This window comes from Microtus pennsylvanicus, chromosome 9, assembly GCF_037038515.1.
Source record: "Microtus pennsylvanicus isolate mMicPen1 chromosome 9, mMicPen1.hap1, whole genome shotgun sequence".
Classification (NCBI taxonomy): Eukaryota; Metazoa; Chordata; class Mammalia; order Rodentia; family Cricetidae; genus Microtus; species Microtus pennsylvanicus.
This window is the reverse complement of record NC_134587.1, coordinates 85,752,400-85,778,994: the sequence shown is the minus strand read 5'-3', so window position 1 is coordinate 85,778,994 and position 26,595 is coordinate 85,752,400. Positions and strand designations below refer to the sequence as shown.

General features: G+C 44.3%; 1 protein-coding gene across 6 annotated transcripts in view; it reads right to left on the bottom strand.

Annotated features, from left to right (window-relative positions):
• Irf2 (interferon regulatory factor 2) overlaps positions 1-26,595 on the bottom strand; it is a 109,176-nt gene that overhangs the window by 38,527 nt on the left and 44,054 nt on the right. For all 6 annotated transcript variants that reach the window (XR_012911867.1, XR_012911865.1, XR_012911866.1 and 3 more), the window contains 4 exons: positions 16,299-16,391; positions 2,407-2,506; positions 1,515-1,691; positions 1,180-1,226 (listed from right to left, as the gene is read on the bottom strand). Coding sequence is in view for 3 of the 6 variants with exons in the window: in XM_075986729.1 (XP_075842844.1) it covers positions 1,180-1,226; positions 1,515-1,691; positions 2,407-2,506; positions 16,299-16,385 (411 nt within the window). In the remaining 3 variants the exon portion in view is untranslated. The remainder of the gene's footprint in view (positions 1-1,179; positions 1,227-1,514; positions 1,692-2,406; positions 2,507-16,298; positions 16,392-26,595) is intronic.

Below are 26,595 nucleotides of genomic sequence, written 5' to 3'. Positions count from 1 at the left end.
CTAATAGCAGTTAACCATATGTATACCACAATTCTATACCTAGTATTCAACCAACCACTGGTCTATACTAAACATATATAGACTTCTTTTCTTGTTATTGATCCCTAAATTATACAGCACAACAATTTTTATATAATATTAGGCATTAAAAGTAACTAAGGGGTAGTTTAAAGTAAATGGGAAATATGGATAGCTTCTACACAAACAGTACTCCACCATTTCCCATGAGGATACCTTGCAGGGGAGGGGACTCCTGGGGACCAAGCCCCAATGATAGCACAGGATGTTGTCCCTTCCCAAACTCAATGGCATACCTAAATTAAGTCACTTTGTGATTTTGCTTACTTTTTTTTATTGTAAATCAGAATGTTCCACTTCTTCAAGCTCACATCTAAGGTGCCATGCACACAAGCCACTCAACTCTTATCCATCAGTCCCTTCCCCTACACACAGAAGACAGTGACCTACATCACTTCCTGGATGGTCCCTGGGTCTCTAACTGTACTGTCTGCCCCTTTTCTTAGCAACCGAAGGGCCTCCTCAGTCAGGCACGGGATCTGACATCTCTCTCACTATTTAACAAGGGCTACACCTTCTATGTACAAAGAGGATTGGAATGTAGGGGTGGTTTCACCATCTAGTCAACTGAAGATCTCCAGCACACAGACCCACCCCCTCAGAGAACTAAGGACTGATTCAACCAAGGAACAGAGAAGAACCACACTCACACTGCTAGAGCGTCTGAACTACTGTGTTCTCAAGCTCACAGCTTATGACAGGACAGAGAGATAGCTAACACCTCTTAATAGAAATAAAGAAGAATTACTATAGTTTTCAAATATATTTCATAGTCTGAAAACCCATTTCACAGTATTAGACATAGTTGGTCACTGGAGCTTGGTTGGAGCTAAGCGATAAGCTAAGCAGGGGGTGACTGTCCAGCTCTGAATCTGTTCATCTTTGTGCTTTTCTCTGGGACAGTGGAGTAAGCCAAGCATATGTGTACTTGTGTCTGCAAGTGAGTGCATGCAGAGGAGGAAACATAAATAGATACAACACAATAGGAAGAGAAGAAAGAACAAAGCCTCCACAAAGGTCCTGTTACTCGCTTTGATGAGACAGAATATGAATCATTAATACACGGTCCCAACACGAGCTTTCTAAGCAACCAAAGATTACCTTGATGTGCTTAACTCGCTCTTCTTTCTCCGTCTTTGGTTTCTTTCCTGTGGCAACAAAAAGGGAGTTCTGGATCAATTCTGGAAGGACAGAAAGGTGGGCTTCCCCACATTAAATTCCTCCCAAAACCTACTGCCTCAGATGTACACGATCAAAATCGCAAAACGGATCGGTGCCTTGAAAGTCATTTTTCCAAGGCAAGTAAAGACAGAATTATCACCTCTCGAGTGAACAAGTATTCTACCCTTCAAAGTGACTACCAGGCAGAAATGAATAGACTCGGGCCCCGTGGCCTACAGTGAGGGATCATTTATTTAGTCAGTAAAGAGCTTTACCTTTCTTGGAAGGCCGTTCAGACAAGGGCAACATCCGGTACACTCTGAAGGCATTGTTTCCTTTCTTTATACTTCTATCTTTCACTTCTTCGATATCAGGCAAGGAATTCATGGCACATCGAAAATTTGCTTTCCATGTTTTTGGATCAGGTTTATCTACTCCTGGCTGATGCTTTCCTAGCAAAATAGCCGAAGACAAAGAAAAGGAGGGGGGACATTAACACAGGCAAAAAAGTCTAAAGCAGTACAGGAGAGAGAGAGAGAGAGAGACAGAGAGAGAGACAGAGAGACAGAGAGACAGAGAGACAGAGACAGACAGAGAGAGACAGAGACAGAGACAGACAGAGAGAGAGAAAACCAGAGAGCAGAAAGCCTCTTTGTCCCAGACGACTAACAATCTTGCTTTGCTGTACTTTCTAAAGTACAGGCAATTTATTTGAAAAACTTGGACACCAAGGACCGCACTGGAACAAGCTGGTCTCTCTGGTTTTACCGTGCAGTTTGAGGGGAAAGTAAAATGGAAGAAGGAAGAATCTATCTATACGGAAGACTAGAAAGCCAACAAGCAGAATTAACTAGCTTCAAATATTATGCACAAAGTCCACTTCTAAAGATAGCTCCCTATAGAGATTTTGTAATAAACGAATATATTGTTATAAGTTAGTAGTGCTAAAGTTCCCCCTCGTTATGTTTAAGAACTTATAAGAATACCACATCAATGGGTGACCTCACTGCTGAGTGACGTCGTCTATCCTCCTCATACATCCCCTGAATGTACCTGGGGACAAGTTACAGGATTTCAGAGCTCTCTTCATGAGGTCATAAGCCAGGAGATTTGTGTAATGAAAGCTAAATTCAACAACGTGTAAACGATCAAGGCAAGGGTCGATACCTGTGTGGATCGCCCAGTTTCTGAAGAGCGGAGCATCTTTTTCCACGTCCCACCCGTGTCTAGCTGCATGCATCCAGGGGATCTGGAAAATCTTCTTTTCCTGAAACGAGGGGAGGAAAAGTTAAGTAAAAGCTGAAGTTCTGGGGTTTGGATGAGGACAGCGTGGGCTCCTGAAGTTGTGCTAAATTCCACATCTGAGTTAAACTGAGTGGGTGAGGGTATGTAGCGGGGCTGACCATGAAACAAGCCCCATGGTCTGGGAAGACGGCTCGGTCTCTCATTCGCTTGCCGTGCAAACATGAAGACCCAAGTTCAAGTACCCAAACAAAAAATCAGGTGTGGTGTGTGCCTATGTCTTGGTTAGGGTTACAATTTCCGTGAGGAAAGGGTTTATTTGTCTCATGCTTCCACGTCAAGTTTCATCACTGAAAGAAGTCAGGACAGAAACTCAATCAGGGTGGGACCCTGGAGATAGGAGCTGATGCAGAGGTCATGGGAGGGTCCTGATTATTGGCTTACTCACCCTGTTTTTTTTTTTTTAAGAATTCAGGACCACCAGCCTAGGGATGGCACCACCTACAATGGGCTGGGCCCTCCCCAATCAATCTCTAATAGATAGAATGCCCCTACAGGCCTGGCTACAGCCAGATCTTAGGAATACATTTCCTTAATAGATGTCCCCTCCTCTCAGATGACTTTTAGCTTGTGTCGACTTGACATTAATCTATCCAGCACAGCCTATAACCCTAAAGCTGGGGAGGTAGAGACAGAAGATCCCTGAAGCACGCTGGCTATTTAATCTCACTCAATCAGTAGGCCCCAGGTTCACTGAGAGACACTGCCTCAAACAATAAGGTGGACATACCTTATTGTAATAGAGTCATTAAGGAGGACATCCAACATCATACATGCACAATGGCAAACACATGAGCATGTACACATGCAAACATGCAACACACATATACATACACATGCAATTTGAAGAAAACTTTAAAAAAAAAACACTGCCCCACTGGGTCCCTAATTCTGACAATCTATCCAGAAGGCAGTTCAGAGTCTTGCCCAGCCTACCAGAACAGGAGTGTAATATAAGGTCAGAGGTGAAGATGTATGCTACAATGTTGTGTCCCATGCTTTATTTCCCTTCCTGGTCATACAACCACACATAACCCTGTCGCTGCTTGGAACTTCTAGTATGAACGCTATTATTTTTTCTTGTCATGCTGCTAAAGAAATGTCTAGTGTATTGGAGACCACTGCCACAGAAAACAAGGATCTTCAGTTTTGCATGGGTATTTCCCAAACCTAGGGCTAGCGTGTGCGTGTGCGTGTGTGTGTGTCTGTGTGCGTGTGTGCGCTGTTCTAACCCTCTAGGTCTACTGTCCTGGACATAAGGGCAGTAAATGCAAAGCTATCCAGTCTGTGAGGTCATTCTCATTCAGCAAACAACAACAAACATACTAGATTCTGTCTTACCTCCTGAATACAACTCATAACTGCTTAAGCCAAACCCAGCAAACACATGCTCAGAAACTAACACTCTAGAAAAAGGTTCTAGTCACAGTAACACCTCATGTGTGAAAAGAAAGGTGGGTAGCCCACCGTCCAACCACCCCGTGCCTCGCTCCTCTGACAATGCAGGTCCACGTGGGTAGCCCTCTCCGACTGCACCTGTGCACTGCACCTCTGACAATGCATGTCCACGTGGGCAGCCCTCCCTCCGATCACACCTGTGCCCTGCACATCCGATGATGTCCACGTGAGGCTCACTTTTGTTTCTTGCAACTGACCAAGGACTAAGTAGATGCTTCTAATTTCCATTTTACAAGTGAGGGAACCGAAGAAAGGAATTCAACTATTTTGCCAAGGAACTTTTGGTTCACTGTGTCTAAATTTCTCAGAGCCACAGTTGTGTGATCCCTTATTAATCCACACACTGTCTCTTGCCGTCTAGATGTAGATTCTCTGCCCTGCTGTCTTGAATTCTGTGGAATGTGGTGGGGTGGGGTGGGTATGGTGGAGAGGTGTATTTTGTTTGTTTGTTTAAAGCTTCTGGGCAGTTCTGATCATTGCTAAGTACCAGGGATCCCTCCCTGCACCACACAACAGGAAAGAAAAAGAAAGGTCAGTAGGGGGTTTCCACCTCAGGATCTCACACAGTGAAATCTAGAAAGGGGCCCAGCCATCTCAAGGAGACCTCTATACAGAACCACACACAGAGACTGAACTGACAATATTTTGAAATGATGGAGAGTTTCCAACACTGCTATTAGGGGGGAAATTTTACCGTATTTATAACAGTCCGTTAATAAAGAAGAACTGAAAGCCACGGGCATTTTCATGAACTCTGCATCACTCAGTGTGTGGCAGCCACAGGTGGGCCAGTGGGGGGGGGGGAAGACTGAAGGTTGAGTGGAATTTTAGTGTTTTAATGTGTGTGAAAAATCAGAGAGCAATATTGCTTGATGCTGTTTTTGGTGTCCTTGTGAAAATGAATACAAATAAAAAGGAACTGATTTCATAGATTTCAAAATCCCAGAAGGTGCTATGAGGATGCTGGGGGAGAAAATGCATCGTGGTATTAAACTCTCAATGGTTCAGCACTGGATTCTGCATGCACAGTAATGCAGCCAGGCAAGATGTACCCACTGGTGCCATGGTGGCATGGACGCCAGTAACCAACCGCTTTCTGATCGCATTCGAGGCCTGCTCCACGGGTGGGAATTTCTGCCTGGTATTGTAAACTTGTTCAAAATCCCGTGACTGTGAAAGTCATAGGCCCCAGTTGGAAACCCAGTACAACATGTTGTCGATGTGCCTTCTAAATGTTCTGTTTAAACCCACACAATAGTGTTGTTCTCAGCTTTAGCTAGAGAAGTTTCTTTTTGCAGTGGGTAGCGTTCCACGCAGGCAAAGTACAGAGAGTAAGTGACTCTTGAGTGTTCAGCCTTAAACGGGACGTCTTATCAATCCCCTGCAGACTCAGGGAGCATCACGGAAGAAGAACTATTGCACTTAGGGACCGGCAGCTGCAGCTATGGTTATCTGCACAAAACCAAGCCAGTCAAAATGAAGACAGAAAGGGAGCCGGGCTCCCATAGTCTCCGATAAGATCTACTGTCAGCTGAGGCTGATCAGGGAGGGAGGGCCATTTCCTTTGGGGGGTGTGGCCGCTATGACTCTGCTCATGCTACAGCTGCTGGCCCCACGCCCGTGCACATGGAGGAGGAACTAATAGAGGAGGATATATCTGGGAAAGGTCTAGAAGGAGTGGAAAGGGAGTTGGGGATGGATATGGTCAAAGTATATTGTTTACATGTATGAAGCTGTCAACAAATAAATACAAAGTACTCTTTAAAAAAGGATTCCAGACATTTTCCCTGGAATTCACCCCTATAATTTAAAGCTTCTCGCTTGAATATAGACTCTGAAAAACGTGTTGTATTTTCTTCCTAGATGAAGAGTTCTGATGTAACACAACCTGAATTCTACTCCACAAGACATTAAGTAACGTCTTTTCAAGAACTGCATGCATGAGCATGCACACACACACACACATTTGTGCACACACACACGAATAGGAATTCAATAGGATTCACAGGAATCAAACAAGAATCGTGAATTCATAAAAACGATGACTGAATGTAGCAATTGCCAGGACAGACAATCCTGACATGAGTAAAGATCCCCAAAAGACCTTGAGTCGCTAAAAAATTACAAATTAAAACAACATGCATCTCACCCCCACCGGAATGGCTAGAGGAAAGAAAAGAAAACTAGAATATAGAAGGCATCGCTGAGAATCGGGAGACACTGGACCCCTCGAGCACCGCTAAGGGAATATGGAAGGCAGAGCCACTGTGGGAAACGGTCTGGCCAGTCCTCAGGAAGTTAAACACACAAGTTGCCTGCTGGCCACTCCAGAATTTCACTGACTGTCTGGATGTGTGCTCAAAGAATTACAAGTATTCAACTTGTGATATGTGGATGTGCACATAGTAATAAAGCCCAAAGATAGAAACAGCCCTAATGCCCACCGGCTGGTGAATCCATAAACTACGTGTAGCAAGTGCATTCCGTGGAATATCACTCCATTGTTTCATGTATCCCACTGGATGTCATTCCATTTCATTTACACAGATCAGGAACGGGGTACTGACACATGCAACCCCATGTTCAACTGTATGAGACGGTACGGACAAAAAGAACCCGGACACAAAGGAACAACCATGAAATGGCCCCGTTTATATGGAACAACCAGGAAGAGCAAAGCTATGAGGGCTGGAGGCAGCTCAGCTGTTGCCAAGAACCAGGGAAGGAGGAAATGGTAGTGACTGGTTAATGAATATGGCGGTTTATTTGGGTGGAGTGAAAAACGGGTTGGAAGGAATTGGTTGTGATGGCTGTGAAATACTGTGAAGGTGTCTAATGACTCTGAAATGCATGCTCTAAAATAGTTAAAGGGGTAAGCTTTTTAAAGATTACACATAACTTTTCACTACTTTTTCAAACTGCTAAATAAATGCATCTGGGAGCTTAAAAAATACTTTAATGTAAAAATGTGTGTGTGTGTGTGTGTGTGTGAGAGAGAGAGAGAGAGAGAGAGAGAGAGAGAGAGAGAGGGAGAGAGAGAGAGAAATAGTATATGAGTATATAAGTGCAGTTTCAGAGGGCATTGCAGTCCCCAAAGCTGGACTTACAATTGTTTGGGAGCCACCCAAAGTGGGTGCCTGGAACTGAACTAGAGTCCGTGTGTGTGTGTGTGTGTGTGTGTGTGTGTGTGTGTGTGTGTTGTGAGGGATAGCATATGTGTACTTAAGTGTAGGTTCATAGGTTATTGAATCCCTCAGAGCTGGGGTTACTACTAGTTGGGAGTCACCAATGTGGGTGCCAGGAACTGAACTAGCGTCCGTTTGTGTGGGGGGGGGGGGGAAGGATGTGTTATGTCTGTGTATCTGTGTGTCTGTGGCGGGGGATGTGTTGTGTCTGTGTATCTGTGTGTCTGTGCCAGGGGATGTGTTGTGTCTGTGTATCTGTGGCGGGGGATGTGTTGTGTCTGTGTATCTGTGGGGAGAAGTGTTGTGGGGAAGCCTACGTGCATATCAGTGCAGATCCAGATGATCCCCTGAAGCTGGGGTCACAGCTGGGTTGGAGTCACTGAATGTGGGAGCTGGGAACTGAGGTAGAGTCCAGTCCAAGAGCAGTATACTCTCTTAACGGCTGAACCATCTCTCCAAATCTAAGATTCATTTTTTTAAACTGAGATTTTACACAGGCATCTTGTCAAAGATCCTTGAGCGGCAATGAACAGAAACTGCGCTATTATATGTCTGCCCAGACCCTGAGGCATCTCCAGACTCCAGGGGCCCAGAATCCCTCTAGTCCTGCGTGCACGTGATTGTACACCCTTTGAGTGACAAGACTGCCCCCTGAGTTTTCCCATGTGTGCTTATGCACAGACTTGCCCAACTGAGGAAAAACTGGCTGAGCTGAGAAAATCACCTGAGGCTCTCTGAGCAAGGGGAACCGCACACACCTTGGTCCCCATGGAAACTAGTTCTGTCATCTCTCTTTGCTTCATTTCCCCCTAACACTGATAAGATGTTCTAACTGGTTTGTTCCTTCTCTTTGGACTTTTTTACCCTGTGCAGAGATAGCCCTTATAAACACAAGCCTGTTTCAAAATGAAGAAAAGAGAAAGTCCTTCGATCTGAGGCGTGGCCACGGAGCCTTGGTCTAGGATCTCTACTGTGAATATCAACGACGAGAACGGAAATCACAGAGCCGTGAGAGAGATGATGCACTCAGTAGCGCTGCCTCATTCATTCTTAAATAAATGGCCTCAAAAAATGACAAGTAACAATAGAGAAAAATCCGGGACTAGCCTGGATTCTCCCACAAGCCAATGCAAGAAAGGAAGCCAAAACAGGGCACTTACGCTCACAGTCAGAAGAGACTTGAGTCAAACACAGAAATACATCAAAACTATTATGCCTCACAAGTCAATAAAAGTAATAGGCCACATAAATGGATTTAAAGACAAAATCACATGATCATCACAATAGATGCAAGATCCAACATGCCTTCAAGATAAAAAAGTAGGCTAGAAGGCTGTATGTAAGAAATTCAAGACAATATCATCCTAAATGAAGAAAAGCTTAAATCAACCCTACTTAAATCAGAAAATAGACAGGGATGTCCACTATCCCCATTCCTTTGCACTTGCTAGAGCATAATAAGGCAAGAAAGGGAAATTAAAGGGATATAAATAGGAAAGGAGAAGTCAAACCACCTCTGTTTGCAAATGGCGTATTATATATTAGAGATACCAAAATTTCTACCGGAAAACATCTAGAAATGATAAGTTCAGCAATGCGGTAGGATACAGGGTCAAGAAAGCATCTTCAACAATGGTGCTGGGGCAACTTACTGACCACACACAGAAGAAAGAAATTAGACCAGGATCTATCCCCTTTCACAAAAACTAAACTCCAAACAGATCAAAGACCTAAAGCTCAAGCCTGAAAATCTAAAACTCCTATAAGAAAACATAGCCAGTACTTACATGACAGAGGTATAGGAAATGACTGCCTCGATAGGACTTCATTGGCCCAGGAATTAAGGTCAACAATAGACAAGTGAGACTTCATGAAACTAAAAGTCTTCCACACAACTGAAATAACAGTCAACAGGGCGATGTGTGAGCCCAGAGCATGGTGGGAATCATTGTCAGCTGTATATCTGCTAGAGGTTTAATATTCAGAATATATAGAGAAATCAAAAAAGAAAGAGTCAAACAAAAAAAGACTATTCAAAAAATGAACCTGAATCTGAACACAGTTCTCAAGAGGAAAAAAAAATTTCTAACAAATACCTCAAAAAAAAAAAAAAAGAAAGAAAAGAAAAGAAAAAGAAAAAAAGTTCATCATCCCTAGCAATTAGGGAAATCCAAATCAGGACAATTTTGAGATTTAATCTCACCAAAGTCAGAATGGCAAAGGTTAACAAAAACTGCTGGAGAAGGGATGTGGAGAAAGAGGAGCCCTCGCTCACTGTTGGGAGGACTGTGAACTAGTCCGACCACGCTGGGAATCACTGTGGGGAAGCTAAAAGCAGGTCTACCAGGTGACCCGATTTCACCATCCCGTGGCACAGCCTACTCCGTGGATATTTTGATCAGTCTGTCCATTGATGTTCTATACACAACACTTAGGAAATGGAAGCAATGTCAATATCTTTCAACCGATGGACAGACAATGAAAATGTGATCCATAAACACTCTGGAAATCAGCTGTAAAGAAAAACGAAATCATGAGATGCAGGTAAATGGATGGAACTAGAAAAGACCGTACCGAGTGAGGTGACCCCGCCCTGGAAAGACAAGCATCAAATGATCTCTCTCGTCCGAAGTTTCTAGCTCCAACTCCTCAGGCGTGGATATGTAACATGAGTAACCACGGAAACCAGGAAGGTAGAAAGGGATCAATGCAGGGGTCGGGGTGGGATAGCAACAGAGAAGAACAGCAGGGTAAAAGGGATCTGAAGGGGGAGATGGGAAAAACATGGAAGGTTTACCTAGGAAGGTGGAGGGGAGAAATGCCACAGAAGATGGAGGAGGGTAAAAAAACAGTAAGGGTGTCTGGAAAAGCCACAAGGAACCATACAATTAACTATTTACTTAAAAATATGCTTTCTGACATATCTAGGAGACACAATCTCACAGCAAACCCCCTGTTCCTCTAGCTCTTTCAGTCTTTCCTCCCTCTCTTATGCAATGATTCCTGCCTCTTAGGTAAAAGAACTCTGCTGTAGAAGCAACAGTTAGGACTGGGTTCCATAACTCTGCCTTTTGACTGACTGTTTTCTGCAGTGGTCTCTTGCTGTTGCAAGGAGTTGACATGCATGTTGGTATGTAGATATACAGGCATCGTTTGAATGTAGTTGAATTTTCCCATCTGGGATGACAATCCTTTCCCCAAGACACATAGACCACCTGAAAAATCTCCAACAACAGGCATAAGAAGCCCTCTTTTGAGTTGTTGGTCAGGGCTGTCTAAGAGATCCCCAAAATATTATAGGCTCTTGCTATTGCCTTTAGTTGTCCACCCCACCCCACCCCAGCTCTAAGGTGGAAGCCAAATCCCTATTGCTTAGGACACTATACATTTTGGACCAAGGATCCAGAAGCCCTGAGCTGAAAGCTTTCTTCCTGGAGACTCTTGTGGATTCAGAAGGTGCCATCCCAAACGAGGGAGGCAGCCAAAAATCCTGACCAGTTTTGACCCCTATGAAGCACAAGGATGACCAGAATTACGTGCTAACCCTAAAGGTTCTGTAGTGGCACAGAATACCTGGGTGGTGGTAACCAACAGATCTCTAGCTCAACCATGGACGTAGTAAGATCCACTCGTCAAGAGGGAAATCATGTCTAGTACTGAAAACCCAGGCAACTACCCAGGAATAGTGAAATCGAGGATCTTCAAGGAGAATCTGCAACCTCTGCTTTGCTAAACCAGCACAATCATTAACTACATCCTAAATATTTGTCCTAATGCCAACAGATAAGTGTAGTTTTCATCCATCGCCAAGGAAACTCTTCACAACAGACAGAGATTGCTGCAGAAAACAATCAATCAAAAGGCAGAGTAGGAGAAGCCAGTCCTAACTGCTGTGCCAACAACGCAATTCTTGCACCTAAGACTCGGGGATCATTGCATAACAGGGGGGTAAGAAGATTGTAAGGGCCAGAGGAAAAGGGAGTTTGCTGTGAGATTGTGTTTCCTAGATATGTCCGAAAGCACACCCATGAAGTCTCACCAACTGGCTGTCTGAACAAGGATGGCACCAATGAATGTGTTAATGTGGAAGGGGGGAAGCTCAGGAGGCTTCAACCCCAGATAAGAGCCATGGGCACCTAAGGAATGCTGAGAACGAGAAAAACTGTCTTCCCCAGGGAGGAGCACACCAACCGGTTATCCAACCGGTCATCCAAATGGTCGATCCTGAAAACGTACATACATGTAACATACTGACTAAGCAGGTTGAATTTTTGGGTTTCAGAATAGACACATAAAAAACAATTGAATAAAAAAGGGCCACAAATTTAAAAGAGTGGGGGGGGGGCAGTAAATGGAAGGGCATAAAAGGAAGAAGTGATGTAATTATATTTATAATCTCAAAAAATAACTTATTTTTAAAAGTTATCTTGGGAATACACAAGGCATCTGAATATAAGTGGGACAGTGATACTAGAAAAACTACAATTTACCTTGTTCAATTTACAATGATATAGTAGATAGGTAAGAAAATACCCTAAATCTTACAGATGAACTCCATCATCCAATGGCTTTAAGATAACACCCCCCCCCACACACACACACAGGAAAGATAAAGCAAGAAGCAAGAAATCCAGATACGGGCATATGAGAATTTGGCCTCCTGTTCCTTCTCGACATATGATTCGGTCAGACTATGTCATCTGCAAACACTGTCGTAAGAAGTAGATGGTCCTTCCAGGGCCTCATGTACAAGTGATGCAGATGCTGCTTTGGCAACATCCTAGAAGTTCGTCTAGACTCTTCCACTGCCGTTGGACACCGCTATATGACAGATATCCTTCAATTTTATTAGAAGTGGGAAATGGAAACAAATTGAGACTTAATCACCTATTTGTGTCTGTCTAAGAACATCCTACAGAGGCTGGACTCTTTGTGGGAGACAGACAAGAGAGTAGCCAATCCCATGAATTTGGGCCTATTACCTTCATTCACAGGCTCACAAGCCCCTCTCTAGAGAGCCTCCTACTTGGTCAGGCACTGGGTCTGGCACTCTTTATAGAGTAACCATCAGGACAGCTGTGCCCTGTACCGAACAGCTTTCAGGCATCGGTAAAAATGCATTCTGAGTATCAACTGCTATGGTTTGGATGTGGCTTAAGTGTTTCTTGCAAGGCTGTCTTGGTCTGAAGTGTGAATAGGTTGAGATGATGGAAACTTTAAGTGATGGGGGTCCAGCGGAGAAGAATTAGATCATAGGTTCTGCCCTTGCAAATGGGTTAGTGCTGTTTTGGGAAGTAGGTCAGGTCTGATAGGAGTATCCTAGTTCCTTAAAGAATCTTCTAGATTTTTGTGTGTTTGTTTGTATGCTTTTAACAAGTTGGACCCAAAGTCTTAGGGCTAGTACATTTCTTCACCTAGAATCTCAACAATCTTCAACAGGAAATAAATTTTGGAATGGCCTCAAACCACTCAGAATACCAAGAGGGTTCTGGAAGTACTTGTGAGGGAAAAACAACAGGCTCTCGGTGACAGATGAGTGCCAACAAGCTTAAGTTAGAGAAAACCTATAAAAAGATCCCTGTGGGAGTTTAGGTATGGACAGAAAATACCCTGACCCTTCTCAGGCCTGTTTTGTCCATGTGCACAGACACACAGCTGCTGTACTCTAGCCCTTGTGGGTCACCTGCCTAACAGGGACCCTAAGACCCTCAGCACTCCTGTGTCAATGCTGTCCTGAGAAACTCAGGTAGTTAGAGCTAGTGCCATGCTCCTTTCAGTCAAATGGCCTCAGGTCCAGTCCTAGCAAAAGCACCCATAAGATGTCAAGGAGGTCTCCTTCCCTCCTCTTCTTTGTGAAGAGAATTGTGGTGCCAAGAGACAGAGAAGGGAGCCTAACAGGGAGGGTCCCCTGAGCATGCTAAGGGTTTGGTTATACAATGAGAAATTATTATCTCTGGCCCTAGAGCAGAAAAAATATGAACAACGCAGAGTTCATAGCACATGGCCTTGTTATCACCACCATTGCGGGTGATGGGCAGTGGAAAGGTGTCTCCACAGAGGAGGAAGTACTGATAGGCAGACTTTTTTCCTAGGGCTATTATAAAAAAAATGACCAAACCCTGGGTGGTTTATAGTGGAAACACATTCTAGTACAGTCCTGAAAGTCAGAAATCCAAAATTAAGGTGTTGGCAGGCTTTCAATGTTTTTCAAAACTTCTAGAAGAGTCTTTCCTCTCTCTTGCAGCTTCTGCTAGACCTAGAAGTCCCTTTGTCTGTGGCTTGATTGCACCCCCTCTGTCTTCACAAAGCTTTTCCTCTGTGTGGGTGTGTTCTTTTGTGTCTTCTAAAGATATCTGCCCTTGAATTTAGGGCCGAGGCAGACAGTCCACATGTTCTCATCTTGAAGTCCTTACTGCATCTAAAAGCTCTTTTCCAAATAAGCTACATTCCCAAGTTCTAGAGGTTGAAATGGGTCTTTAAAGGTACAGACTACTGGTCAACCTCCTGCAGTAAACACCTAACTACAGGTTGTCAGTGGCTACTTGACAAAAAAGGAACAATAATAGCCCATGTTCTCTACATACAGATGTGCTTCAGGACAAACCAAAAGTGAGAATAGAAAACTCAGGTTAGAAAAAGAAATAGCAGAAAGAGATCAGTTGCTTTTTTTTGAGAACCAAGAAACACAAACTTCAATCTTACACCAGGAGTCCAAACAAGTCCCGCTTACCTCTCTGCACCTCAGTTTCCTGGTCTACAACAAGAAAATCAACAGCCTTTTCCCAGAGTAGGGATTAAGTGAGTTGATGCATGCAATGCTTTGCTCAGCAGAGGAAGCAACACAAAATACTTAGCAAAAGTCAGCTGCCATTGTTACAATCTGTTCCCCTGCATCTCCCCACACTGTCTCTGAATTACCACATCTTTCTTTTCACCCATGTTTGTACTGCTGTTCGCTGAGCAATCAAGGGTGACCTGAGTTCTTGTTTGTATTTTTAGAAGAGACTAACTATATACCTAAACTTCAACTAACTATAGATACTGCAAGCTTGGGGGAAAAAAATGTATTGCTTGCCACAAACGTTTCAGTACCTGACAGAACAAGTGTGGCCAGTAAGAGGTTTATTTATTTCTATTTCCTGTGGTCCACCTTATTTCAGAAAAGCCTCAAGCAGACAGCCAACTACAGTCGTACTAAATTCAAAGTAAATGGGCAAGAGAAAGAATAACATTTCAGCGGGACCTAAAAAGATAAAATGAAATCAGAAGTTTTGGGGTTTTTTTTAATTACTTCACAGTATCTTTTTCACTCATTAAAAGCAGGCCACGATCTCTCTCTGGCTTTAAGCTCTTACACCTGGTGGGAAAACAAAGCCTGACTCATTAACTCATTCACCATGTCCTCAAGATCAGAAGACGAGGGGAATAGGGCAGAAAAGAAGAAAGAGACGTTTGCTCAGATTTGTTGGTATTCTTGGTAGAAGGAGGAAAAAATCCTCCCTTGGGGCTCTTTAGAGAAGGCGTAACGTATTCTACATAGCTGTTACTCTGAACCAGTATTTTCAGCTGTGGGATTGTGGCCCCTTTGGGGTTGAATGACCCTTTCATGGAAGTCACACCGCAGACAGCCTGTATAGTGGATATTTATATTATCATTCATAACAGTAGAAAATCATAGCTATGAAGTAGCAATGAAAATAATTTTATGGTAGGGGGTCCCACAATGTAAGAGGCTGGAATAAAGGGTCACTGTGTTTGAAAGCTGGAGAACCACTGCTCTAGTCTGTAAGCGTGCATTTTTAGATTAAAGCAAAATTGCCCACATTATCTCTCCTCAATTTACCTCTAATAGCTAGGTAAGTTGAGAGTGCTGCGGTTAACAAAATAAGTGTGCTTGTGTGTGTGCGTGTGTGTGTGTGTGTGTGTACGTGTGCATATGCATGTGCGTGCGTGCACGCGCATTTGGGGAAATGCAAATGATTAATAACTACTTATTTAGGGTAAGTGGGCGTACAAACGGAGTTTCATGTCGTGACAGTACTTTTGTGTCTATTTTCTGGACCGAGTCTTGCTGTGTATCCAGGCTGGCCTAGAACTCACCCTGTCAACCAGACTGGCCTCAAACTCAGAGATCCTCCTCACCAGGCTGCTTTTGCCTCCCAAGTTGTGGAACACCACACCCAGCATGCCAGTACTGTTTTGTTTTGTTTTTAAGGAAAAAGAGCAAAAAGTTCTTGAAATAAAGAATCTTTCAAAGGTTAGGATCCTCCGCTCAGACAAAAACAAACACCACCGTGAAGCCCCTTTGTCCTTTAGTGCCTGAGCCCTTGGAGCAGTGAAGAGGACACCTGAGGAAGGGGAGGAAGGGCAAGGGTGGGGAGAAACCACAAAAGGAGCTTCACAAAGTCACCTGAAAAGCAAAGGCTACAACTGGTACTCGGGTTGAGGTGACAGTCTGAGAAGATGATAAATTAAAACAACAACAACAACAACAACAACAAAAACCTTTAAAAAATGTTAAATTTTACCATAAAGAACCTGCAAGAGAAAAGCATCATGCCAGGAGATTAGCCAGACCCAAAGTCTGAGCTTCTGAACGCTGAGAGCAGCCGTGCTGAAGCTGTGGAGCTTCATGGCGGATTTTATCTTTCCCCCATCCGTTGTATTTTTATGGACTTATCCACCATAAAAAGGATAAAATCAATGGAAACCAGGAAAACAATTATCTTTATATCCTCCTTCATGTCTAGTGTGTCCATCACCTGGATTCCATCCCTCTTCCTCCCTAAATTCACCCCTTCTCTGTAGCCCACTTTATTTCAGAAATGTGACCAAAACCTTTTTGACATGAAAAATTCATGTTTTGTGATCATGGTTAGCTGGGTGTTTCCTGTATGAATGAGCAAAAGATTCAGAACACAACTTTATTGGTGGTCCCGTGGGCACTTTCAAGAAGTAACGTCTCCTTCCCTTCCTTTTCCCCTTCTCTTCTCCTCTCCTCTCCTCTTCTCTCTGTCTCTCATTCCCCCAACAATGCACATACATACATACATACATACATACATACATACATATATACATATACACGTACACACACACAGCCAACATACCTACCTTATTCAGCCACTTTAACCCCGGTATCGTATTTGAATTTATCTGTTCCTCCAGCCATGGGCGCATTCGCATCCTTTCCACCGGCATGGTACCCTGTGGCGGAAGAGAAGCAGAGCAATGGGTATTTCTGCAGCTGTCCTATCTGCACCACGACGTTCTACATCCCGGGCATGATCCTTTCCTAGGAGGAGTTGGTAGCTCTCCTGCCACCTGCTCCTTCACCTGATCTTTCAGTGGGTGGCAAAATGGACCAGGCCTGAAGGTCTCTATGCTGACTCTCTTGGAAGAGAGATTTATGGGCATGATGTGCCACATGTCCAACTAGCTGGAGACCCAGATGCCTCTTAGTGGCCTTGCCTCAAGCCAAGCTTTCCCCACCCCCATCCTCTCTAAGCTGGTCCTGCAGCATAACTGTCAACAGATCAGACACTCAAGGACCAATATTTCACCTTACGCCAAGCAAATGCCAGGCCAACAGTTCTGAGGCAAACTATGGTAACGGACACATCCCTTGGAGGATCTAGGATGTATAAACAACTGACCTCTCGATACTGGCACTAAAACACTGGTTCATTTGGTTTCACTAAAGGTTTGTTATGCCTTCTGACTAGATCACCGTGATCACAGAGATCACAGGCCCCTTGCCCTGTTCTCATCTTCGCTTCTCCATCTACCCCAGCGCCATCTCTTAGCCACCCCACCCAGCATTCTTCTTCAACGCCAGTCTCCCAGCTCTGGCTCAGCCGCACACCTTTGCCCTTTGCTCGCTCTCCCTTTGGAAAGCACTTGCATGGTTGGCATATCTGTCCCCCACCAGGCCACGCAATGCCTCTCTCCACTCCTACCAGACTCCTCCTATGGTACTCTGTCCTTTTCCCACCCAAACACAGCTACCATAGGACCACGGATAAAGTCACTTCCAACTTTCCACCCCTGCGTCTTTGTGATGCTTATGTCTGTAAATTTCCATTCAACCTGACACCTGAAAGCAAAGATGGCGCCTACTTGGGCTTCCACTCTAAAGACTTCACAGGCCACGTGACAGTACGGTCCTTCTCCAACCTGGAGCCCTCTCATTTCTTTCACTCTTTTCCTCCAAAATTAACTGAGAAGTCCATACAGATGAATGTGGGCCAAGATGATACAAGCCTCATATTCTCCCCTCTATCTTGCCAAGCTCTCCCCTATGCCCTGTCCCCAGCTCATGCCAAGAGAACAAGCACCATTATGTGAATCACCTTTGTACATGGGAATCACCCATCTATTCTCTGCATCCCTCCCAAAGCTCAAGGCCACTATGCCTCTGGCTCACACCAAACTCTGCCTTCCTCCTTGGCCTTGTCAATCTTTCTGCGTCTTCCAAGACCTAAGCTCTACAACTCCTTCTCCAGAAAAGGTCATTCCAGATCACTCCAGCCTGAAGCCGCCCTTCCTCCTCCAACTCCTCCACCACCCACAGATCTTACTCTGATTATCTGAGTGGCAGACATGGCTTTAGGGCAGCTGTGTAAGTCCTGGCTTTCATCGCATCTCTTATTATGCCTATAAACTCTTCAGCTGCGCAGTCTCGCTTCCCATGCCAATCGTGAACTCTCTGAGAGGATGAACTCCACTCCTTCGAGTAAAATGTGTAATTCTGCAAAGCCAGGTTCTGCCTTAGCTTTACAGTGTTCGCCACAAGGACCACACAAGTGCTAAGCAAGCCAGGCAAAGCTGCTACGGAACTGTGGCCTTGCGCAACATCTGCGGGCTCCAGGTGGCCGTTCTTTGAGACCTCACGAAAGGACATGTGATGGTGACGAGCAGTCACCAATGCAGCTGCTTTTCACGAATCCCAAATTGTTCCCGCCATGCATTCATTGCACTGGCTCATTCATTCATCATCCATCCAGTCAAAGATCTCTGATTGAAACTGAGTGTCTGGGAGTTGGATATGGTAAAACACTCTCTGACGTCTTGATTCTTTTTTTTTTATTAATTTATTTATTTATTAAAGATTTCTGTCTCTTCCCCTTCTTGTCTTGATTCTTAAAGGACTCGGGACTCGGTAAAGAAGGGAATTAGAAACATGAAGAACCCCGTGTATACGTGCACGGAGTTACCAAAGGGAAACACTGGGGAAAGCTATGCACGCTGCCGCTACCTTAAAGGTTGTGCCCTGCCGAGTGGTGACCGCAACCTACTCAAATCTCCCCTCAGAAGAAGACCTCAAGACGTGAAGTGGGGACAGAATAGCAAAATTAGGGGCAGTCACAGGAGTCATGAATAGGTAGAAGCAGATTTTTCTGAGGTGGTAATAGAAGTGCTGGCATGCCTAAACTCAGTGGCAGGGCAGTGCAAGACACACCTGAGCAGCCCTGCTTCCGGTGCAAAATCTCTGCAGTATAGCTCCTTCCATTTTCATTCATAAATAACCTATTTGTAGAGCCGGTGCACATTATTTCGAAGTTCTTCACGTGAGAATTATCTTACTAAAAATGTATTTGTAATTGGAAAACCGGTCTGTACAGTGCTTTCCTGGTCATTGCGGATCTGTGCCAGAGGGGGAAATGCAAGATGCCCGGTATGGATGCAGCCACTTGAGGTCAAACAAAGCAACACTCCACGTTCTTTCTGCTCCTCTCCTATCACAAACCACAGTCTTTTCCACCGTCTATCTAGTATGACATGTTAAATTATTCTGTGCTGTTGGTTGATCACCTTATCATTTAAAATGTCCCCAAAGCAGTGCTAAAATACTGTGTTGTATTTCTAAGCATGTGTGCTCACACACACACAGACACACAGAATCTGTGCTGTGCCTTGTGGGGAAAATAAATGTAGCCAGAAAAACTTACTCAGAGATGCAGGCACGAATCATATCAGTGTTGTTTTTATATGCTTGGCGGTGAGTTCATTTTGTTGTTATTTTTGAGATAGGTCGCTCTATGTAGACCAGACTGGCCTCTAACTTAACAGAGATTGGCATGCCTCTGCCTCCTGGATGCTGGGATTAAAGGTATGTGCCATTTTATCCCATGTAAATTCAGTATTAATCAACAGCCTGTATTAAACAAGCCATTTTAAAGCATCAAAGCTATATATTTATCTACTGGTGAAAATGACCTCACCAGAGTCTCACTGAAAACTGATGTCATTCTAAGAGGGAACTGAAGACAAAGACACACACCAAGAAGGAACTATGGGCACAGACGTGGAGAGAAGACAGCCACATGAAGGCAGCAACAGAGACCAGGGGGACCTTCCCCCAAAACCAAGGAATGCTTCCAGAATCAGGAAGTAGCAAGGATGGAGCCTCCCCTCAAGCCTTCAGGGAAGCACAGCCGGGTTAACACCTTGATTTCCGACTCACGGTAGAGCTGTGGCAAACACACTGCTACTGCTTTAAGCCATGCAGTCTGCGCTATGGCAGCCCTAAGAATGAACCAGAAGGGAGAAAACACAAAGACAGAGAACAGCAGGTCCTGGAAGGCCACTGTGCAACATCCTCTAATGCCAGAGAGAAAACTAATAAGCTCTTAGGTCCCTAGACCATGCTCTGAGAAGCCAGGATCCAGATGCCCTTTAATTGCTCCATATGAATAGCCTGGCTATTCTGTGGCATCCTCCCACGTCTGCTATTTCTGGTGGGCAGATCTGTTCCATCTATCCATTGCCAGGCTTTAGTGCTTCATCCGTCTGTTGGTCCATCACTAACGGGGGTTCAGCTCAGCCCAGACTCAAAATTTATCTCTTCCTTAGCCAAAACACTAGTTGTTTGGCTTATCCCTCAAAGGTTCATATGATAGAAATTTGGCTCCTAGTTTGGTAGGGTGAGTTGGTGCAACTTCAAGCAATAGAGGTCATGAGGCTAGAGCGCCTCTCGTGTCATGAGCAGACCAGTGCTGTCTCTGGAACAGGTCAATTCCTAAGGGAGCGGTTGTGAGGGAGCTGGAGAAATGGCTCCATGGTTAAAAGCACCAACTGCTCTCATAGAGGGCCGGGGTTTGGTTCCTAGCACCCACACGGCATCTCACGACGGTCCGTAATTCCAGTTCCAAGAAATCTGATGTCTTCTTCTGGCCTCTACAGGCACTGCATACATGGTGAAGAGACATACTTGCAGGCAAACACCCACGCACATGAAATAAAAAGCAACCGTGAATAAAAAAGGGAGGACTTTTGTAAGAAGGCCTTGCATCTCCCCTCAATCTTAATTCCAAACACTTTCTGTCACTGCGTTGCCAGAGGTCTCTACCATCTCCATGCTCCTCGACCTTCATGACGCCAAGCCTAATACCAGTCTTTTCTTTATAAAGATACAACTTCAGGTGTTTCATTTCAGGGACACAAAAGAAACTAAGATATGTGAAGAAACATATACAAATGTTTAAGAGCTTCCTGTGTTTCTTTTCATTGTTTTTCTCCCACTGTTTACAACACACGCATGCCTACTGAGACCGTCACACACTGTAGCTGCAGGAGAACGCATCTTCGCTTTGTTCTTAGTGCTCTGTCCCTTGAGGAGTCACTGAGCCCTACATTCCCACACAAGTGCCCTAGAATCTATAATAGCTACCTCTAAAAAAAGTGATGACATTATCCTTGCTTTTAAAATTACCTACAAAACAAAAAGCTAAGTTTCTCCAACTAACCAGGGTTGGCTCGGTGCGGGGAAACACACGACAGTGGAAAAAGAGAGCAAATTCCACAAAGTTGTCCTCCGACCACCACATGTAGACCATGGAATGGGCTCTTATCTTTGAATATGAAGAAAATATTTTCTGGTTTCTTTCTGGCGAGCTCACTGATAGCTAGCCTCACTACCCCTTGCCCTGTGAGGCTAGCTTAAGTAGAATAAGTTACCTGAACGCAGACAAAGCAATACTGTGGCCGATGATCTGCTAACTCAGATGGATCTAATGACAAAGTAACACACAACACGGATACACAGGACACATGGATAGAGCCATAGGCATGGAATATCCTTCTACCTCTCGGAACAATGTGTGATTTAAAAGTTCACGTCTCTTTATGGAATTTTACACAGTATTTTCAGAACACAGTTGACCCAGGGCAATAGAAACCACAGGAAGCAAAACCCACGATAAGATGGAACCACTGTTTGGTTAATCGGTGGTGTCGAGGTCACTGCATCAAGCCATGCAAGGTACTTGTGATTAACACACCATGGCGCGGTCCTCCCCGCGTGAAGTTGACAATGTCATCATGGCCCTGAATAGTGCTGTCAGCCGCCATGTTGAATTTCCAGCTAAAAAAGTGAGATGTGGTTCTTGGGATGGCAATACTACCCATGGCTGCCTTTGCTATTAGCTTCAGATGTACTGGGTATTACCACTAAGGTTTTGTAGAGTTTTATTATTCAAACATTGAAGCCCTAGGAGAGAGGGACTTGGTTAGGACATACGAATCCCTAGAGAGGGGTAGGTTGGAGAACTGTTGAAAAGCAACCTGCTACGGCAGCTGAGATCCCATCAAGTCTATACAATGCGGGCAGCCCAGGTCTACTTCTTCCTCTAGAAAGCCCTCCACTAGGGTGGCCAATGGCCTCTCTGTCATTCTGACATCTCGACATTTCCTTTTCTAGTTTCTCTTTGTTATATGCCACCAGTACATGCATCTGCCTAAAATACAATTTCAATCATGTTGATGTTCTGTTCTTCTAGAGATGTCAAACCATCCTAGTGGCAGTGCCGACTCCTTGGAGGAGGTTGTGAGGCTCAGAAGCTGATCAGAACTTGGGGCACATTCAGGTGATGAAGGCAACCACTGAAGACCAGCACTCGGCCAGGAAAAGGAGGCCCTGGAGCTTTCCCAAGTAAGTAATAACTCAGTGGGACTGGAGAGGTAGCTTAGCAGTTAGGAGCACTTGCTGTTATTTTTTATTTGGACGATCAAGGCTTGTTTCCCAGCACCCAAGTTGGCTTGCAACCACCTATAACTCCAGCTCCAAGGGGAGCCTATGCCTCTAGCCTCCAAGGGCACCTGCATTCGCGTGTACACACACACACACACACACACACACAATTGAACATAAAATAAAACAAACAAAAGAAAATAAAAATAAATGGATGAGCTCAGAAGACGGTTCAGTCAGTAAGGCACTTGCTGTGCAACATTGAGGTCTTAGCTGGATCCCGAGAGTCAACATAAGAAGAAATAGTATGCGCAGACAGATAAAGAGCTGGGCGTGGCACACCCTCTAAACCTAGTTTTGGGGGAAATGGAGACAGAAGGATCTTCTGGGCTTGCTTGCTGGCCATCTAGGCTAACAGAACTGATAAGCTCCAGGTTCAATGACGGACTGTGTCACATAAAATAAAAGAAAGGGCAATTGTCAGAGATCCGATGTTGACCTGAGGTTTCTGGATACACACAGACACGTGTGCCACACACACACACAAAGTGGAAACTCACCAAGTGAAGATGGGAACCCAGTTTTGAATCATCTCAACTTCTAATCAAATTAAACTAGACTAGAGCTTCCAAAAAGTAAATGTAAATCTTGTGCTCAAGAAAATAACATTATCTGAGAGGTAACCATGATCTCTGCAGCTCTTCATAGGCAGTCACCATGAGTTACCAGAGCTAGACATATAAACAGCAGCAAGCAGAGGGTCAGGAGAAATAACGAACGATGGAAACAGGCCTGTGGGATACAGACACATAATGGATATATGGATATAATGGTGTACAAAGACATAGACTCAATGTCTTCAGGCCTTTATTTTAGAAAGCGTCTCACTGTGTAGACCAGGCTGGCCCCAAACTCACAGAGACCCACCTCTCTCTGCTTCCCAGACTCTGACTGAAAGCCTGAAGCACCCCACCCAGCCCTCGGATGGTTTTAAAAACAGCTGTGCCTAATATGTTGAGGAAATAAAAAGCAAAGGTGGAAAATTTTTGTTAGCTAAACTACTTAAAAATTTTTAATTATAGAATTAATGGATGTCATTAAAATTAAGAACTCAAGGATGGGCCTAAAAATAGCATTGATACGGGGGGTGGGGGAATAATATGTGAACCGAAAACAGGTCAAAGGAAAGATACAGAAGGAAACGAAAGACAAAAAGGTGAAAACATGTAAGAAGAAGATCATAAATTCCACGGAGAAAACCCTTTAGGGTTTAAAATACGGGTAACTTGACAGTCTGTGCTGACAGGAGGAATGAGGTAAAAACGTTTCTGGAGGAGACCATGGCCAGACATTCGCTAATCACAGACTAAAAAGTCACTGAAAACCCCAAATGGGCAGACACAAATAAAAACCACACCTAAATAATTTTTTTTAAAAAGGCTATAAGACATTAAAACATCCCAGGCCTGTACACTCTGTAGGTCGATGCTCCACAGAAACAACGGAAGACAGACGGCCTTCGAGAAAACTCACGGGCCATGAAGCCAGGTGACTTGAGCTCAGTCCCCACCACGCCACGATGGAAGCAGAGGGCGAACTCCTGCAGTTATGCTCTGACCTGTTGCAGGCTGCACACATGCATGCGCGCGCACACGTGCACACACAATACAAAACTAATTTTAAAGAAAGAGTATTAAAGGAAATGACTGCTTTGTGGATTTTATGCACAGACATATTTCCTGTAAAGAATAAAGATGAAATCAAGACATTTTTACTCAGACAGAAACATGCAGCTTCCCACCATAGACTAAGCCTGGTGAGGCATCCTACGACTCTGGACTCCAGTACTCAGGAAGCCAAGGCAGGGGGGTTAAGTTCAAAGTGAGCATGGATTGTACAATGAGACCTGACTCAAAACAAATATATAGAGATGGAGATAGAGAGAGATTAGATTAAAATTTTAACAACACACAGCTGTTGCCTTCCAGAATTTTCTATACAGTTTATCAGCTCACTACAGAATGACACACAGCAGGACAGGTAAAAGCCAGAAGCGATGAAGAGAAGACAGGAGGTAACTGCCTAAGGACAGAGCGAAGTGTGAGCCAGTGTCCTGGAAGCTGGCGACAGTCACGTCCTGCCCCAGTTCTTCTGCAGCTACACCATTTTTAAATAGCGTTCATGGGGCCCTTGGTCTCTTACCAGCCCTCCTCACCGAGCTATGTCCCCAGCCCTCTTTCCAGCCTCCAGGACTTTTTGCTCTTGGGATAAAAGCTGGTGTCGATCTAATTTTCTTGGTGAAAGAGTTTCTCTCATGGTGCTGGCTACTGGGCACTCTCATCTTCAGGCGCACGCTGTCTGGGTCTCCAGCTACCCTCAGCAGATCTTACAACATAGTATTACAGAAAACTGTGCTAAATGCTGTCGTGGGTGGGAGTATTCAAAGATATGTCAACTGTGACCACTACCCTCTGGGAAGCCATAAATTAGCAGAGGATGTGAGACATAAATCACATAAAGCCAACTAATAATTCTGTAATTATCATAATAAAATGATGCAGCAGAGGCCAGAGACTCGTCTGTGATTAATTGCCAACTAAGCTAACCAGTTCATAAGGAATACATAAATCACTATTAATTGGATTTCCAAGGAAAGCATTGTGACGGAGGAAGAGCATATTGGATGGGAGGAAATGCCTGGGGAAGGAGAGTTCAGCAGAGACGATGAGGAAGACAAAAATGGATCAAAGCGGAGCTGAGGGGGGGTATGGCTGATGAGGACAGAGAAACTGACCCATGCAAAATCACAGGTGAAGGAAGCTCCTGAACCACCTACCATAGGAGCAACAAGTCCTAGATATTTAATGATGCTCTTCAGGAACACACACAACAGCCTTAACCATCAGATACCACTATTTACGTTTTAGAGATGAGTCAAAGTAGTTAAAAGGGCACCACATCCCCAAAGATGGTAATAAGTTAAAAAGAAAAATTAAAAGGGAGGCAGAGTAGGGGTGAGGGGAGACGAGAAAAGGGGGAGAGATGTTCCCTTCAGAAATGGAAAGGAAAAAAAAAGCCTACGGTAAAGTTAAAGGACTAAGACAGCAACTCCCAGAAGTAATTCTCCCTCCACATGCAATAAGCTTTCACCATTTCTTATGAATTCATTTCTTATATGATAGTCTATACTCCTCACACAAACTGCTGTGTGCTTCACAGCAACAGTAAGAACTTCAGTGCAGAAGGACCTGAACAGGGAGGGAGCTGAAGCTGAGCCATGACGTCACCATGGTTTTCAATATCATATTCATTTCAGGGCTTACTAGCGACCGAGCAAAAGCTTTCCATGAATAACTTCATTAGGTCTTCCAACAAGCCACCAGAGCACAATGTCTCATCGCCATCTCGTAGCCCAGCCAGGAAATGAAGCCACTTACTTAGCCTGACCTCAAGATGCGGTGGAGATGAAGTTCAAATCTGCCCTCTGCCTCCAAAGGCCACTCCAGAACCCACTGTGTTCTCAAACCCCTGGCCGTGGCCCACTAAGAGACTATGCAGTCTGTTGGGGAGCTGTTGTTGTTTGTTTGTTTTCATTAAGACTGGTATTCTTGTTTACAACCAGCAAGTTTAATTTTATTTTAATGCATTGAAGCATAAAATAGAAAAGAGGGCGCTACAAATATAGTCAACGTCATTTTAAGAAATTTCTTTCTATTTTGTATCTTAGCATATACGGCGCTCTAGCATACTGGTTGATACTAATACTATGATTGATAAAGTTTAAAAAGAATTGCAGTTAGACTGAACATTTAGAGAGACAGTGTGTGTGTGTGTGTGTGTGTGTGTGTGTGTGTGTGTGTGTGTGTGTGAGCGCGCGCGCGCGCGTGTATAGACAGGGAAAAAGAATGTTGGCAGGAAACAGGAGGCAAATGAGGAATACAGGGAGACAAGAAGAAATACATCCATCCTTAGTAACCTGTGGGCTATTGGGAGACATAAATGAATATACAGAAACTTACTGGTATTTGCTTGCACATAAAGATCAGATTCAGAGCCAAGACGATAGGACATGACATGCTAAGGGTTCTGAGACCCTCACACTTGGCTATGTCTATTGCTCCGTCTTTGGTATTTGTACATACTACTCTACATATTCTGGTGGAACATGAAGGAGTAAGTCAACGGCTGTCAGTCATGAAACCAGAAAGATGATCTGACATTTCAGCGGAGTGCCAGACAAAGTGGGGGAAACCTAATGCTTTTTCCATCAACTTTATCTTTATTTCCGAATTCACTGTTTCATGAAACTTTAAAAAAAAATGTATGTCCAATTCATTAAAGAATACATTTAAGGGGGCGCTGGAGAAATGGTTCAGTAGTAAATCACTTGTTACTCTTCTACAAGACCTGGGTTCCGCTCTCAGCGCCCACCATGAGCAG